This window comes from Miniopterus schreibersii (assembly GCF_964146895.1).
Source record: "Miniopterus schreibersii genome assembly, chromosome: 9".
Classification (NCBI taxonomy): Eukaryota; Metazoa; Chordata; class Mammalia; order Chiroptera; family Miniopteridae; genus Miniopterus; species Miniopterus schreibersii.
Window position 1 is genome coordinate 7,446,622 of NC_138118.1, and position 17,593 is coordinate 7,464,214.

At 49.9% G+C, this 17,593-nt stretch overlaps 1 protein-coding gene across 1 annotated transcript in view; it reads left to right on the forward strand.

Moving 5' to 3' along the window:
* Positions 1–6,055: 6,055 nt before the first annotated feature.
* Positions 6,056–17,593, forward strand: part of DENND11 (DENN domain containing 11) — a 28,256-nt gene continuing 16,718 nt past the window's right edge. Inside the window, exons 1-2 of the mRNA XM_081147333.1 lie at positions 6,056–6,400; positions 17,291–17,390. Of these exons, the coding sequence (XP_081003459.1) occupies positions 6,139–6,400; positions 17,291–17,390 (362 nt within the window). The 5' untranslated portion in view covers positions 6,056–6,138. The remainder of the gene's footprint in view (positions 6,401–17,290; positions 17,391–17,593) is intronic.

Below are 17,593 nucleotides of genomic sequence, written 5' to 3' on the forward strand. Positions count from 1 at the left end.
CCAAACACGCGCGCGCGTAACACCCCGCCACCCTGCCCACCGCCAGGTACGGGCGGTTAAAGCTTTTATAAAAGGAACTGGACACATTTTCAAGCTGATAAAAGAAAAGCTAGAAAGATCGGTCGTGCATAGAAGCAGATACGTATCCCTTGAAAATGGAAATGACTTCCGCCCCCCGCTGCCTTATTTTGTAAAACCCGTTTTCTTACTGTTTAGCGATCTTTAGCAGGCGCTGGTCAGTTCCTTGCTCAGAGGGGCCCCCTTGGGAAGGGTAGAAACTCTTTGAAGAAACAAGCCACCCACATCGCTTTATAAGAGAGCAAGTGAAAGGGGGTCCGTGAGAACGGAAAATGAAGCCCAAGAGCCCCCTCCATAGACTCTGGAGAGACTCGGGCGGTGACGGACGGAGTTATTTACATGATAAATGTGGGCCGGGAGGGAGAGAGGCCCTGAGGACCAGTTTGATCGGGACTGAAGCCAACTTAATTTCCCTCCTCCTGATAGTCTTCGGTTCCCCTTTAGGCCCGTCACCCCTCCTCCGTTTTCTCTCTCTGCACCCTCCCTCCACCCCTTCCCCTCCCTCACTCCCTCCCCATTTCCGACCTGCTTCCCCCAGACCTCCCTGCAGTCCGTTCTCCACCCAGTAGCCAAAGGGATCCTTTTAAAGGACCGTGTCCTCAGGTCCTCTGGGGCCTCCCATTTCACCCAGAAGACAGCCAGCCCTGCACCAAGGGCCTGAGGATCCACCCGCAGCCTGTCTGACTCCTGCATCTCCCCCAGACTCCTTACTGTCCCTCCAGATGCCAGTCTCCCCCACGGCTCACTCACCCGGCTTCCTCCAGGGGGTCTCCTCAACTGTCATTTATCAGAGAGGACTTCCCAGAAACCCCAAATTGTCCCCATCACCCATCCTCCGGCCCCTAACTCTGTGTCAGGTTCCTCCACAGCACTTAGAGCTGTATCATATATTACATATCTAATGGTTTATTTAAAAAATTGTGTCTCCTCCCATCCCACCCCCAATAGAATCTAAATTCCATGAGGACAGGGACTTGACTCTTATTTGCTATTCTGTTTCCATTACCCGGAACAGGGCTTGGCACATAGTAGGTGCTCTGAATCAAGGCACACACTAGGCATTCGAATTTTTAATTTTCAACTCCAATGCAAATTTCAGAGGACTGAAAGGCAGGGATATGTTGATTTTATTATTTTTTATAAAAAGTATTTTTATTGATTTTTAGGGAGAGAGGAAGGGAGAGGGATACTGAGAGAGAACACCGATCGGCCCAGCACCCAGGAGCTAGCCAGCAACCTCGGCATGTGCCCTGAGCAGGCACCCAACTGGCAACTTTTATGTACACAGGACGATGGCCAACCTACTGAGCCACACCGGCCAGGGCAGGGATGTGTTGGTTTTAAATAACTTAGTAAACGTTGAATAAATATTCTATTTTGTTAATCCCTACACCCACCTGAGCTGGGCCTCTGAGGTATGTGAGTTACTGTCCATTCAATTTAGGACACACCAGCAAGTGCCTGCAGCCCAGGGGATTTGGGGGAAGTGATGGGAAATATCAGGCAGACCGGGCTGAGGTTACAGCTACCGTGGTCGAAGGTATGAGATGGATGCTAGGAAGTCGGGAGTCAGACAGATCAGGAGCCCAGGATGTCTCTGGGCGGCTTTAGGTCCTCAGCTCCTGATTGTGGGACTTCGGTTCACAGGACAGATAAGCGTGAGGATAGCCCTTAAACCATTAGGAAGGTGATTGTCTCCATCTCCTCCATTCACATCCTCAGTGTCACCCTGTCACCCCTCAGCTGGTCCCAGCATCGGCACTCCTGTCTGGACCCCTGGCATTTGCCCTGGTCAGCCAGTGACGCAGACTGATGGTGGAGGCAGAGCAGACTAGTCCTCCCCTGGATGGAAGACTTCCCGTCGGGGAGAATAAAATGGCTTAGTTATGCAAACTTGTCGATTCTTCCCCAGTAACTATGCAATTTTTGTGCCATTCAGATAGGGGGGGAAAAAATCTCACTGTTTTTGGGAAACTGGATAAAATGATTTTAAATTTCACAAGGAAAAATCATTGTCAAAGGAATAGCTGAAGATTTAAAAAATAGAGTAGAGATGACTACCTCTCCCAGAAATAAAACTTTATTTTTTTTTTAACTGTGTGTTTAATATATCTTTATTGATTTCAGAGAGAGGAAGGGAGAGAGAGAAACATCAATGACGAGAGAGTCAGCATTGATCGGCCGCCTCACGCACGCCCCCTGCTGGGGATCGAGCCCACAACTCGGGCATGTTCGATGACCGGGAATCGAACCGGTGACCTCCTGGTTCATAGGTCCCGACTCTCAGCCAGCTGAGCCCCACCGGCCAGGGCTGTGTAGCAATTACTGGTTAACTATTCAATAACAAAGTTTTAGAGTCTCACTTTATATCACCTGCCGATACAAACACTGAGCAGATTAAGAGCTCAGACTCGGAAAATCAATCTATAAATACCTAGGAGAAAATACAAGTGAACATTCATCAAATTTCTAGGTGGGGACCGACCAACTTTCCAAATGTCAAAGCGGCACAAGAAATCACCGAAAGGACCGCCGAGTTTGACTACATGAATTTTAGAGCTTCGGTATTTCATTAAGCAACTGAGCAGCACTGACGCCACACACAGTAAACTGGACATGATACTAACAGTAAGCGTGCCCGACAAGAGAGGAGCATTCTCAGCGCACACAGAAGTCATGCGATTGATAACAAGAGCACGACGACCCCACGGGATAAGTGAGCAGATGGCAGCTTGACCAGACAACGCACGGAGGAGGGACCACAGTCCTCGGCAGGTAGAGGGTGTCCCCAAAAAATGTCTACACACACTTTGAATAATTATAAAGACAGTGTGTATTCAAATGCATTTCATTTTCAAAACTGAGCTGTAAGCTGTTAAAGTGTGTAGGCTTTTAGGGGGATACCCTGTATTTTAATTTTTTTAATCTGGTTACCTTTTTTTAATCTTTATTGTTGAAAATATTGCAGATGTCCCCTTTTACCCCCCTTGATCCCCTCCACCCCGCGTCCACCCACCCCCAGGCCTTGCCCATACCAATATCTGTGTCCATGGGTTATGCTTATAAACATATGTTCTTTGATTAATCTCTCCCCACCCACTCCCCAACACCCTGTATTTTGAAGCCATAATTAGATTCGGTCACAAAACATTATCTTAAAACCAAATGGTCATTTTCATCTGAAAAATTGACCCAAAAAAAGATTTTAAGTGGCAATATCTAACTTGGACAAGAGTGAAATGAAACTGATGCCCTTACACACTCGTGAGTCAACAATTCGGCTGTATAACCGAGAACCTCAAGAACAAGGATACAGTTTAGGCCGGTGTCCCCACCTCTGGCAATCTGTCATAGCAACCTGCTTGCATTTGCCCTGCCTGTCGCCCCTCTTTCCAGATTTCATTTCTTGCCTGCTCACTGCCAGGCTGTGAGCCTGATGAGAAGGGATGTCTGTCTTCGTCCCAGCAGGGCTTGGCATGCAGTAGGTATTTAGCATTAGTTCAGAGTGAAATTCGGGCAATGCTTTAGGCACCAAAAAAAAAAAAAAAAGAGAGAAAGGGCTTGGTCATCCAACAATGAGAGCAAGAACGGTTAAGTAAATTTTCAAACATGCAGACAATGGAAACCATTAAAACGATGCCCATAAAAAGTTCCAACAGGATGGCAAAAGGTCGCATCCTGATTTTAAAGAACAAAGATACAAAATGGATATGCAGTATGATTTCTACATATAAATACAGAAAAGAAGAACATCTAAATCTGTCACCTATTGTAACATATGCCATTAGGACCTGGAGTCTAATATGATACACTGTATACAGTTGTGACAAGTAAACCTCCCCGCAGAGAGGGCCAGGCCAGGAAACTTGCTTGTCTCCACTTTGCCATGGGGGGCAGGGAGGAAAAAAACCTCGCCAAAGGATTTGAACTATAATCCCGGGTTTGCCCCAGCTTGCATTTTAAATTCATGCCACCAGCGTGGCTCAGAGAACCTCAAGCAGAGATCTTAACTCAAAATAGCCTTGGGTTGGTGGTGCCTCCAGACGGCTGGGAAAAGCAGGCACAGATCTCCTCTGGGAGAACTGGACCTCGGTGGGGCCCAGCAGCCGCGATGGGTCACCATGGCCATGCAATCAAGTCAACAGGGGCCAAGTCAGTGGTGAGATTCTAGATCAAAAAATACTTTTATATAATGTGTTCTATATACACTGTTTTTATATATTGTAGACATTTCGATACTGTGGATATATTTTACATAATGTACTTTACATAATGAAGCTATATTTAGTATTTGGAAAGTAACATAATTTTATTTAAAAATTTTGACACATGGGGTTCTCGAGGAACTCAGTGAAAAATGTAACAGCATCCCACTGTCTCGGAATGTGAGTGCCCTTCATCCCTTCTTGCCCCCACACTCGTTTCCCACCAGAGCTGTTCTAATAGCTAAATTCAGTGAGTTCCCCTCCTACCAGCTTGTGAAATTCACGGGACACAGAGGAGAGAAGTCTGACGGTCAGGCTGTGAGTGTGTTCAGAGAAGTGTCATCACTGTCAATATTTTTGAGCGCCTGTTACGTGCAAGCTACTGGGTTAAGCTGGCAGGAGGGCTGGTTGTGCAGGGCTGTAGGTCTCTACTTTTGTTCCTTTGCTTAGTTGACAAATACTTGGCGAGCAGGTGTTAGGCAAGGCAGGGGGAATTTGAGGGTCCACGTGGCGGCTGGTGCGCTAGAACCCGTCCATAAATGAAGACTGGAAAAGGTGCGAGGTTTAGGGTTTGGACACTTCGGTGTCCAAATTGATTGGGGTGGGTATTAGGAGTTTATTTCCTGATAAATATACAGCTTGAAGGTATTAAACTAGGGGGTGCTGGGGTGGGAGGTGGGGTTCACGCAAAAGATCAGGTAACAGAAGCCCCTCGGGGGAGAAAGGGGAAAGTCAGACCTAAAGCCGACGGCTTTGGAAATGGATTGAGGATTTTTCTAGAGTCCCTATTTTGTATTTTAAAATAACATTTTGAATGCCTCAACCCTTGGGATAAACCTGGTGGCTAGATTGCTCTTTCAGAGGAGGGGAAATAACTAGGAACAGCTGCTAAAATGAGAAAGAACACAGCCAGGAGGGAGGCGCGTTCAGGTGCTTAATTCCCAGAAGGTTCAGGAAGGCGGGCAGCTTGCCCCCTCTCAGAAGGACGGGGGTGGGGGTGGGGGTGGGGGTGGGGTGGGGGGGGTTCCTCAAGGACTAGGTGTTACCCAGAGGGCGTTTAGGGAGATTCCTATCCTATGTGTCAGACACAAGGGTAAAATAAATATATGATGTAACCCCCTTCCCAGGGCTGCTCCTTCCAGGCTGAAACCATGGAATGACAATAAAGAATCTATTTATGCAGGTTCCACCCAGAAGAATGGGAACTGCTTTTATCTTTTATAGATTTATCTCGGCCTCTCCCCAGATGGAAGACAACTGACCATCCACCCCGCTCTGCGGGGACTTAGCCTGATGTAGATGGGGAGCCGCAGGCAGGGTCCGGCCAGGCCAGGGCCAGGGCGCCCTCGGGCGCATTCCCAGGCTGGGGTACAGACACCCCGCGCCAGGCCCACCCCAGCCCCAAAGCCCCGGCAGCCGGTGCGCCCCCTTCTCTACCCTTCCCAGCACAGCGGGGGCTCTGGATGACGTAACGCACATCTGTCACGGTCCCCACGACAAGGGGACTTTCAGAAACAATGGTGATATAGAAAAATTCTCGGTGGCACAGCGGTCCCGCGGGGTCCTAGGTGAGAAGGCGCCTAGGCCGGCTCAGGTGGACGGGGCAGGTGGGTGCGCGTCCGGCCGCCACGCGCCTCCCGCGCCCGGGCACGCGCGGGCACGCAGGCCCTCTCGCCCCGGAGCGCCCCCCGGCGAGCCCGCGGGGAGGGCGCCCGCGCGGGGGGAGCGCGGCGGGCAGGGCGGCGCCCGCGGGCAGGTGCGGGCCCGGGCGCGGGAGCGCGGGCCCGGGGCCGGCGCCGGGAGTTCCGCGCCCGCCCCTGCGCCCGCCCCTCGGGCCGGCTCCTCCTGCTGCGCCATGGTGGAGCGGGGCGACGCGGCGCCGCTGCTGCGCTGGGCCGAGGGCCCCGCCGTGTCCCCGCCGCAGGCCCCCGAGCTGCAGGCTGGGGGCCGGGGCCCGGGCTGGGGCGGCCGCGCGGCCGCGGGGCCCCCAAGGCGGCGGGAGCCCGAGGAGCTGGGCGCCTCCGAGGTGCTGCTGCAGCCCGGGCGCCTGGAGCTGGGCGACGTGGAAGGGGACCAGGTGGTGGCCGTGTTCGTGGTCACCTTCGATCCGCGCTCGGGTGAGAGCCTCTCCGGGACCCGAGGGGGGTGGGGGAGGCAGGAGAGGGTCGCCAGCCCCGGAGCTGGGGGCGGCGGGGGAGGGGCTCGCTGCGCGCGCACCCGCACCCACACACCTGCACCCCCACCCGGCCTCCGGGCGCCCGCAGGATGTCCCCAGCGGGATGCGGGACGCGGGGCTTTGTTCCCTGCCCCCCCCGACCCCCTCTGGTGGCCGCGTCCCGCTGCCTCTCCGCGGGTCGCGGTCGGCGTCCCCACTGTCGTGCCGTTTGCGCTGCTCCAACAGAGGGTCCTGTTTGTGGCCACAGACGCGCTGGCTTTTGTTTTCTTACTTGGCCCAAAGGTGTGGTGTCCCCTCCCCCCTTTAAGAGGAGGTACGCTCTCCCCCCCCCCCGGGTAACCCCTGAAACGGAGCGTCCTCAGCTTCCCCGCCCTCGCCCCCCACCTGTCCCTGCAGGACAACTTTCCCAGCGCCCAACTTCCCTTTCCCTGACCGTGTCCTTTTGAGGAATTAACGCCGGTGGCCTTGCGGGCTGGGGATTGAGGGACCAAACTGGGGAAGCGTGAAAGAAAAGGGAAGTCCGCTGGGGCCGGCGCCTGCCGGGCGTTTGGAGAAGTGAAAGGTGGTGGCGCCTCACCTCCGCCCGCCCCGCCGCGGGGGGCGTCGTGGGAACCAGGGGCGAGCGCACGGCCGGGGCGCCCCGCTCAGCCGGCCCCGGGCCGCGCGCCGCACAGCCGCTGCGCGATCGTCACTGGAGGCGGGGAGCTGAGGTTATGAGTCTGGGGCTTAAGAAAACCCAGGCGCGCCCGTGTCCACACGGCAGCGGGGCGCCTGTTAGCCAAGGGTGGGTGCCCGCTGCCGCCTGGAATGCCCTCCCGGCCCCCCAGCGAGGGGCGGGGACCCTGCTCTGCAGCACTTGTTGGGTACCACGCAGGGGGAGGAACTGGGGCAAGGGCGCAGAGGGGGGGCTGGGTTGGGTACTGTGACTTTGGTCAGCGATGACAAACCGGCAGGACACGGGAAGTGACAGCGAGTGGGGAGGAGACAGGCCTTCCTGACTGTCGGTTCCTTGGCCCCCTCCCAGTGGCTTTCGAACTTTTTGACTGTGACTCACCCTATGCAATTCATTGTACATCACAATCGAAACGCTCGCGTAGATACTTATGTAACTCAGAAGTTTCATGAAATAGTACCAACCCCTTCTAAACACGTAGTGCATACGGGTGTTCTCCATTTGTAAAAATAAAATGAAATGAAAATATGCCGTTCACACATGGATGCACATATGGTGAGCCCTCCCAGATACAAGTACTTTGAAAAACTGCTCTCTTTTAGACCGAACTAACTCTTCTTGCTAGACGAAAACAGGTACTTTGTAACTAATAGTATTCATTAGGCCCTAACCCCATCACCTGCGGGTAAACATAGCAGGTCCTCCAAGAACAGTGTTTCACTCAGCTGGTTTGGTTATAATGTTAATGAAAAAAATCTGTTCCTAACCAGGGCCACCCATTCTCCCTCTCATATCTCGTGGGTTTTCTCCAGGAACTGCAAACCCACCACCCTCCCCCTCACCCACCCCAGCCCATCCCTGAGCTGTGCACGGAGATGACCGGCATTTCTAAATGGTCCCGGTCTGGGTGCGTGGCCGTGTTGGAAGGGCGTCCTGTCCATGGAGGATTCCCACCTGCGCCCTGAGCTGCAGGGGGAGGCTCCAGACACCTGCGACCCTTAACTGGCATAAGCGGGTTGGAAAAGATTATTTTACTTGCTCGTAATAATCTCCCTTAAACGCATGCATTTCAGTGTTTATTTGAAGTGTTTGGGGTCTTTATTTAGAAGTTTGGTGAAGTTTTGTGACCAGAACTATGGCATCGGGACTTAACTCTTGTTTATGTCATTTAGCCTTTGGCAAAATTGGTTTGGTTTGTGTCGTTTCGCTCTAACGTCGCAGTTTCCAAGACCCTAGGGACAATGTTAAGTGAGGACTTATTGTGGATGGGAGGGAGCGTGAGATTCACTCTGCAAAGTGTTAGAGTAATAGAAGAAACGGAACATTAACAGTGTCCGATTTAGCAGCGGTGGCTCTGGCGGTAGAGTTTAGGGAGCGGGGGTGGAAAAGCAAGTCCTATATTAACCCCAGGTGGAGTCGATAACGTTGGAAAGCCGGGCCGAGCCCCTCGCCCTGCCTTGTCGGTCACAGCTGGTGAGCGCGGTTTTGTGGGTTGGTGTGGTACAGACACAGGTGTGCATGTGGAATGGTTTTCAGATTAACGGGAGTGTGAAAGAAGGGATTGTAAATGACGCCTGGACACTTCCTTTCCGTAGGCAGGGGTTTTTCTGTCACGGTGTTTCATTGGATTTTCATCACCACTGTTCTTTGATGACCATTTATACCCAGTGTATCCAGGAGAGTATAATTCTCCTGGATACAGAAGAAGAGATGATTCTTTTATGCCTTTAGATACAAGGCTTGGAAGGCTGGTTGGGCATCTGTAGGGAAAACCTGAGAAGAGGCTAGAGGCGTACAAGGTGTTCCTTTCGTTGGACTCCTGGTTTGAAAATGACGGTTGTTGGATCTGGAAATAATGCGAGGACGTAGGGGACACACGCGCACACTCACACACTCACTCTGACAGTCACACACTCAGCCTTTATCCGGAGCAGGGAGTCCTAGGATGGCGGTGCTGGCCATCTGGGCGACAAAGCTGCTATTGAAACGGGGCCCAGATGCCAACTGTGCAAGCCGGTGGGAGAGGTCGGCAGCCAGAAATATCGCTGTTTCCTGTCTTCAGCCCATTAGTCACAGCCTCGATTTAAAAATTTTTATTTTGTTCTTCGGGTTTCTAGTAAAATGCTCTTACTTTTCCCTGCTTAATTAAGGGAAACGGTGTCGTCACACTTGGAAGTCAGGCCTCACCCTGTCTGTGGAGGTGACACAGCTGTCTCACCGTGTGACCGAGAACTTGTGTGTGGGCCTGAGGCAGATACGGCTTCGGGCCTGCAAAGCGTGACACCTGTGACTCTGTCTCAGTGGACTGTTTCTTTATGGGATTCCCTTGGAATGGCTGCATTTCCCCCAGAGTTATTTTGTGGGCATGTCTGGAAGATTTTTATGCTGTATGTGGGGAGTGGGGGAGATGGCAGAGGGAAAGAGAACCGCCCAGGTTTTTTAAATGTTTAAATGTTTCTTTTCCCTTTGTTCCCTGGTACCTAAATTACATATAAACACCTATTTAGTGCATCTGAATGCTCCTATGTTTATGTCAAATGAGTGTACAAAAATGACTCACACTCACCGTGATCTCCATACACAAGCATTTTCTTCTCAGCAGTGGAGCCGGTGGAGGTGCGCTGGGGTTGGCGCCAGGTGTGGTGTCTGGGGCGTGACTTGGATGCTGCGCAGGCCATCTGACTTGTACAAGCAACCAATGGCTCCAGCCACGGGTGGGAAAGTGACCCAGGGGGCTGAGAAGGGAACATTTGGAGCACAATTTTGAGATGGGAAGAGCAGTCCTGAGAATGGCCGGCTGAAGGAGGCCAAGAGCGGGCCGGTTCTGAGAGCGATCCGCTCGGCCACGTCCCGTCTCTGCAGCTTCCATCCGACGTCAGTGAACCACAATTGTGGTTCATTTCATTAATCCCACGGTGGCAGAGTCTTTCCCAGGCTGCTGGTGACTCACCTGCTGTGGTTTTCAGGGAGGAGGCCATCTGTGGCCATCTGCTGGGAATTGTTTCATGTCTTGACAGCCTGCGGAGGGTAGTGTGGGAGTGGGTGGGATTCTGACGCCCACGGGTGCTGAGCGGCCACTGCCGTCTTCAGTGCAGTGATGAGAAAAACTGACAGGCGGGGCCTTCGTTACCTTACGTCACGGAGAAGAGGGGGACAGAGCCGAGGCGAGCCCAGCCGGCCTGTCTCCGGCACCTGACCTCCTTCCCCACGCAGCACACCGGTCGCCCAGGGTAAAATGATCCGGGGTCTGTGAAACGGGAGGTTTTTTCCATGAGAAACGAACGCACTGGAATCCAGCCCTGGATGGGCATGTGGCTGACTTGAAATCACCAGGATGAATTTCAGGCTGCAAATTTAAAACTAGTTAAAGACCGAAAATCCAAGTGATATGAGCTGTTTACTTTCCTGGTGTTGATTTTGGAGAGAGAGGAAGGGAGAGGGAGAGGGAGAGGGAGAGAGAGAAACATCGATTGGTTGCCTCCCCACAAGCACCCCGACCGGGTATTGAACCCACAACCTGGGTAGGTGCCCTGACCTGGAATGGAACCTGTGACCTTTTGGTAAAAATCAAGGCACATGTTGGAGAGGGGAAGACTGGTCAGAGGGAGCTGTGAGCCGACCTCGGGCCGGGGCAGCCACTGCTTATGACATGACCACGTCGAGAGGAAATTCTCGGTTGGGAAACACCCGACGACGCAAGAGGAGAGGAAGGAAAGTCACCTGTTTCTCGTTGGAAAGAGATTGTTTTGGCTCCGGATCATTGCCTTTTCTACTTTAAATATGAGATGAACTTTCTAACAGGCAGCGTTAGGCTAATGTCTATTCTGCTTAAAGAAAGGGTGGTTCAGCCCCGGCCTTGGTGGCTCACTTGGTTGGAGCGTTGTCTTGTACACTAAAAGGTTGTGGGTTCGATTCCTGGTCCAGGCATGCACCTAGGTTGTGGGTTCAGTCCCAGGTAGGGGTGCGTACAGGAGGCAACCAACCCATGTTTCTCTGTCTCTCTCCCCCCCTCACCCTCCCTCCCTATCTCTTTAAAATCAGTGGAAACATATCCTTGGGTAAGGATTTAAAAAAAAAAAAGCCCAGCTGGTTGAGCATCAGCCTATGATCCAGGAGATCACGGGTTGATTCCTGGTCAGGACACATGCTCGGGTTGCAGGCTCGACCCCCAGTAGGAGGCGTGCAGGGGGCAGCCGATCTTTCATCACTGATGTTTCTATGTCTCTCCCTCTCCTTCCCTCTCTCTGAAATCAATAAAGACATATTTAAAAACAATGAAAAATAGCCCGGCCGGGCTTGACTCAGCGGTTGAGCATTGACCTAGGATCCAGGTGATACGGGTTCGATTCTCGGTCAGGGCACATGTCTGGGTTGCAGGCTCAATCCCCAGTTGGGGGTGTGCAGGAGGCAGCCGATCAATGACCCTCTCATCATTGATGTTTCTATTTCTCTCTCTCCCTCTCCTTTCCTCTCTCTGAAATCAATAAAGATATATTTAAAAATAAAAATAAAAAATAAATAAATAAAAATAATAAAAAATAAATAAATGAATGGTGGTTCAGGAAATACAGATATGCCTGGGGGTACGGTCATTTCACATGCAGACAGAAGCAGCCGCGTATGTAGATAGGACCGAGCCTATCTCACCTGGCCTGGGAGCTTAGGCCACATCAGCTCTGGGAGGCCCTCACACCCAACTGCCAGACTGACCTAAGAGTGGCAGGTACGTGGATAGCCGGGCTTGGCATTGCCCTCTGGCTTCCCCTGGGTGATAGAGCTGCCAACCCAATAAGCTGTTAGTCCAAGTTCCTTTGAATAGGGACTTATTTGCCTTTGCAGGAGCCCAAGTTACGTTCTACCAATATTTGCTGAGTGACTGGCTCAGTGCACACAATGCAGATTGGCACCTAACAAAGGAACGACCTCCTGCACTTCTGAGGACCCCTCCCCAGAAGTTCTCCTTGCAGCTAGAGGCCAGGCAGGGCCTGCAGGTACCTGTCACAGGCCCGAGAGAGGGTGGCTGTGGAGATGGAAGGAGAGAGAATTAGGGGGAAAAGGGACTGTCGACAGTGACGTGCCTCTCTCTGATTGACTACCCCTGGGGTGAGCCCTTCTGTTGAATCCGTCCAGGCCCCAGTTTCCTGGCTGGGTTCCTAAAGTGCCGCGAGCATGTTTGCAAAACCAGAGGGCTTGGAGTGGGAGGACTGGGCCCGGGACAGGGAGTGTGCAGGGTTTCCTAGCCTTACATGGCTTTGCCTCAAGGATCGCTGAGTTTGAGAGGTCACTTTCCTTTAAGCCTCCACAAATTTCATGTACAAACTGGTTTCCAATATCTGAGAAGAGTGGAACATTTCTGTTAAAGGGTGACCTTTAGCTTTGGCATGCGTGGCTCAGTAGGTTGGGCACTGTCCCATGTATCATAAGGTGGCTGGTTCGCTTCCCGGTCAGGGCACATGCCCAGGTTGCGGGCTTGATCAATGACTCTCTCATCATTGATGTTTCTCTCTCTCTCTCTCTCCCTCTCCTTTCCTCGCTCTGAAATCAATAAAGATATATTTAAAATAAAAGAGTTTAGTATAGATCTCTTAAGAATAAGGCATAACCACAGTATCACTACTGTCCTACCATAATTACCCTAGGTTATATTTATCTATTAGCTTTTTATAATTAATTTTATTTTTAGACCGGTTTTAGGTTTATAGAAAAAGCAGACGTATAGAATTCCTAAATATCATTTCCCCTACTATTGACATTTTGCATTAATGTGATGTATTTGTTACAGTTGGTGAACTAATATCGATACATTATTATTAACTAAAGTCTGTAGTTTACATTTGTGTTGTACTGAACTTTCTGTGGGTTTTGAAACATGTCCAGTGTTGCGTATCCACCATGATAGGATCATACAGAATAGTTTTACTGCCCTAAAAATCCCCTGTGCTCCAACCACTCATGTCTTTTTACTGTCCCTGTAGCTTCTTTTGTGTCGTATAAAAGAATCACGTATCTTTCAGACGGGCTTCTTTCACTTAGCACTATGCATTTAAGGTTCTTCGTGTCTTTTTACGGCTTGATAGCTCACTTCTTTGATTGCTGAATAGTATTTTATTGTAGGGACGTTCCACGGCGTGTTCGGCCATTCACCTTCTGAAGGACGTCTTGGTTGCTTCCAGTTTGGGGCAATTAGGAAAAAAGCTGCTGTAAACATTCATGTGCAGGCTTTTGGGTGGACATGACTTTTCAACTCATTGGATAAATACAAAGGGCCATATGTAAGATTATGCTTAATTTGCTGGGCCATATGTAAGATTATGCTTAATTTTGTAAGAAACTGCCCAACTGTCTTCCTGAGGGGCTGTGCCACTTTGTGTCCCAGCAGCGGCGGATGCGAGGGCTGTGCCCCGCCTGCGCCCCAGCACTGAGAGTTGTCAGTGTTTCCGACTTTGACCGTTCTGATAGGTATAGTCTGTGGTAGGATCTTGCTGTTTGAATTTGCGTTTCCCTGATGACACGTGATGTGGAGCATGTTTTCGTATGTTCCTTTGCCATCTGTGTATCTTCTTCAGTGAGGTATCTGTTCGTATCGTTTGCCCGTTTTTAAAACTGGGTTGTCCAGCCGGGCGTGGCTCAGCGGTTGAGCGTCGACCTAGGATCCAGGCGATCAGGGTTCGATTCCTGGTCAGGGCACATGCCCGGGTTGTGGGCTGCAGCCGATCAATTGTTCTCTCATCATTGATGTTTCTCTCTCTCTCTCTCCCTCTCCCTTCCTCTCTCTGAAATCAATAAGGATATATTAAAGAAATAATAAAATAAAAAAATAAAACTGGCTTGTTTTCTTAATGTTGAGTTTTAAGATTCCTTTGTGTATTTTGGATATAAGCCTTTATCAGATATGTTTTTGCAAATATTTTCTCCCAGTCTGTGGCTTGTTTTAAATTTTAATGAAGTACAGCCTACCAGTTTTTGGCATAGATTGTGCTTTTCGCTCTCGAATCTAAATACTCATTGCTCAACCCAAGATCACCTAGGTTTTCTTCTATAGTATCTTCTAGAAGTTTTATAATTTTGCATCTTACATATAGGTGTGCTATTCATATTGAGTTAATTTTTGTGAATTCTTTTGCATGTGGATGTCCAGTTTTCAGCACCATTTGTTGAAAAGACTGTCTTTTCTTCATTGTATTGCTTTGCTCGTTTGGCAAAGATCGGTGGACTGTGTTGTTGTGGGTCTATTTCTGCGCGCTCATTCTGTTCCATTGATCTGTTTGTCTAATCTTCCGCCATTCCACACTCTTCTTGTTTCGGATATATAGATTTTTTATATCTAACAACTTAAGAATGCACGCTTTTCTCAACTGTGCACGGAACATTTATAAAAATTGATATGAACAAGTCTTAGAGAACACATCGAAAAATGATAAAGAATGAATGACCTTTGCCACAGACAGAAATGAGCAGTTACTGTTAAATGATACATTTTTTAAAATTCCCCGTGTATTTTGAAAAGTTTTAAAACACACTGCTGAATAATTAATGCAGATTTAAAATATCTAAAGGGCTGAACGATCTGAAAACATTTACAGAGCAATATTTGAGGGATAAAGCAAAAGCAGAATTTTGAGGAAAATTTACATATTAAATATGTACATGAGATAAGAAAACTTTAAAAAGAATGAGCTAAGCGTCCATTTTATGAAATTAGAAAATGGAGAGAATAAATTACAGGGGGAAAAATACATTAAAAAAACAATAGATTTTCATGTACTCAGTAAAGACCTGCTGGGATTTTTTTTTAAATTCCAGTTTACATTCAGTACTATTTTGTACCAGTTTCCGGTGTACAGCTTAGTGGCCAAACAGTCATACACCCTACAAAGTGCTCCCCTTGTATCCCAAGCTCCCCTCTGGCAACCGTCCGCCTGTCCCCTGTATCTGTGAGTCTGTTTCAGTTTCGTTTGTTCTTTAGATGCCACATGCACGTGGAATCGTATGGTATTTGTCTGTCTCTGTGCGACTTCTTTCACTTAGCGTAATGCTCTTTAGGCCCACCCACGTTGCCGCAAACGGTCAGCTCGTATCATTTTTGATGACCGAGTAATATTCTGCATTGTAAATGCGCCGCCGCTTTTCATCCACTCGTCTGCTACGGGCACGTGGGCTGCTGCTGTGTCTTATCACCGAGAATAACAGGGCAGTGAACGCAGGGGTGCCTGTGGTCTTCCCAGCTATCGTGTTGGGTTTCTTCCTATAAATACCCAGAAGTGGGGTCGCTGGATCATAAGGCTGTTCCAGTTTTAACTTTTTTTTTTTTTTTTTTTATAATTTTATTTTTTGTTTTTATTATTTTTTTAAATCTTTATTGATTTCAGAGAGAGGAAGGTAGAGGGAGAGAGGGAGATAGAAACATCAATGATGAGAGAGTCATTGATCGAGCCCGCAACCCGGGCATGTGCCCTGACCGGGAATCGAACCCTGATCGCCTGGATCCCAGGTCGACCCTCAACCGCTGAGCCACGCCCAGCTGGGCCAGTTTTAATTTTTTGAGGAGATCCCGTGTCGTCTTCCATACACGTGGCTGCACCAGCCTGCACTCCCGCCAGCAGTGCACAGGGTTCCCTTGCCACCACACCCTCACCAACTTGGTTATTTGTTGATTTATTGGTGACAGCCATTCTGGCAGGTGTGAGGTGATATCTCATTGTGGTTTTTTGTTTTTCTTTAATCATCCCCTGAGGATATGCTTATTGATTTGCGAGAGAGAGAAAGGGGAGGAGACAGGGAGGGTGGGAGGGAAAGAGAAACAGAGAGAGAGAGAAACATCCATTGGTTGCCTCCCGTACGTGCCCTGACTGGGGATCGAATATGCAACCCAAGTACATGCTCGGCTAAAGACAGGAAGAAAAAAATGAAGGAACACTGAGGGTCAGCTTCCAGCCCCTCATCTGCTAGCGTGTCTATAAAATTTCCCACAAAAATAGGGTTATTGGCCAAATAATTGTGGAAAATTAAACACCGTGTTCATTTCATGGAGCTTCACAGTGCAGAGTAACTCACAAAGGCTCTGAGAAGGTCTGCAGAAAAGCAACGTGTCCATCTTTATATAACTTTAACGAAGGCGGTTTGGCGAAAACGCCCTTTAAGATGTGTGTTATTTTTGGCAGAAGCCCTGCCAAGCTAAGCTTTGGGAAACACTACTTGGGGAACTCTCGATGTTTTCTAGTTTGCAGTGACACGAGCATTTTGACAGCAATCCTTCTAGCGACGTAGTCAACAGAAATGTGTGTCGGTCAAGGTTTAATCCATGCGCCGGGACCCCTGGGAGCTACACAGGGGACTCATGTTCCTCAGTGTGTGGGGGGGTTAGACACCGTGTGTAAGGCTGTCGTCTTCGTGTCTGGTGGCGGAGCTTGGAGGGTACCGGGGGAGCAGTTATGGAAGAAGGGGGTGGACTCAACCAGCCGGAGCTGATGAGGGTGGGTGGAAACCCGGGGAGTCCGTCACTGCCCCCAGCTTTGAGGACCTGGCTGGGGAGTCAGAAGATCTGAGAGAGGACCCAGGGGAAGGGGGATCCAGATCAGCAGGCCTGGCGGGAGGCCTGAGAAACAGCCCGGCCTCCCACGCGTGCTCACCAGACGGTCCGCAGCAGTGCTATTTTTGAGCATTAAACGGAAAATAAGCTAAAATGCGCATCAACGGTTAAGTAGATCCACAGTGTTACATGCACAGGATGGAAGTAATCAATGAACAGACTGTATCTTGCAAAAAAAAAAAAAATTGAACAAAAGAAAACAGACGCAAAGTATGATCGCACTCGGATACATTTCAAAAGCAGCAAAGCTCAGGCCTGGTGTTAGCAGTCAGGGGAGGGTTAATCGTGCGGGGGCTCCAGAGGCTTCTGCCCGCAGGTCAGGGTCTGCGTCTTGGTCCAGGCGCCGGCTACAGAGACGTGTGCACGTTGGGAAAACGCACTGAGCTGGATGGTCGTGACAGCACTTCGTATACTATTTTTCTGTACTTACGCAGTGCAGAGTTTAGGTCATTAAAGTTTTAGCAAGTTACTGAGTCCATTTCTTGGGAAGCTGTGCGCGCCGAGTCCCGCACTCAGACTCTTTCTTTGAATGACTTTGCTTCTTTTAACTTGCGCTCTCCCTTCCACAGGAAACATGGTGGAATGGTGTTTACCTCAAGATATTGACCTCGAAGGCGTCGAGTTCAAGTCCATGGCCAGTGGGTCCCATAAGATCCAGTCTGATTTCATGTAAGTACTTCTGATTCCAGTCCTCCCCTTACCATTTTCTCTCCCCCGTCCCTCCCCCAGACCATAAGGGTTCTTATCAGGGGGTCTTCAGGAGGCGTGTGTAAATGCCCTGAAAATATATACATAGTTTTGTGTTTATATCATTTTTCTAGCAAGAAGGTCCTGACCTTTCATTAGGTTCTCAATGGGTTTAATGACCCCCA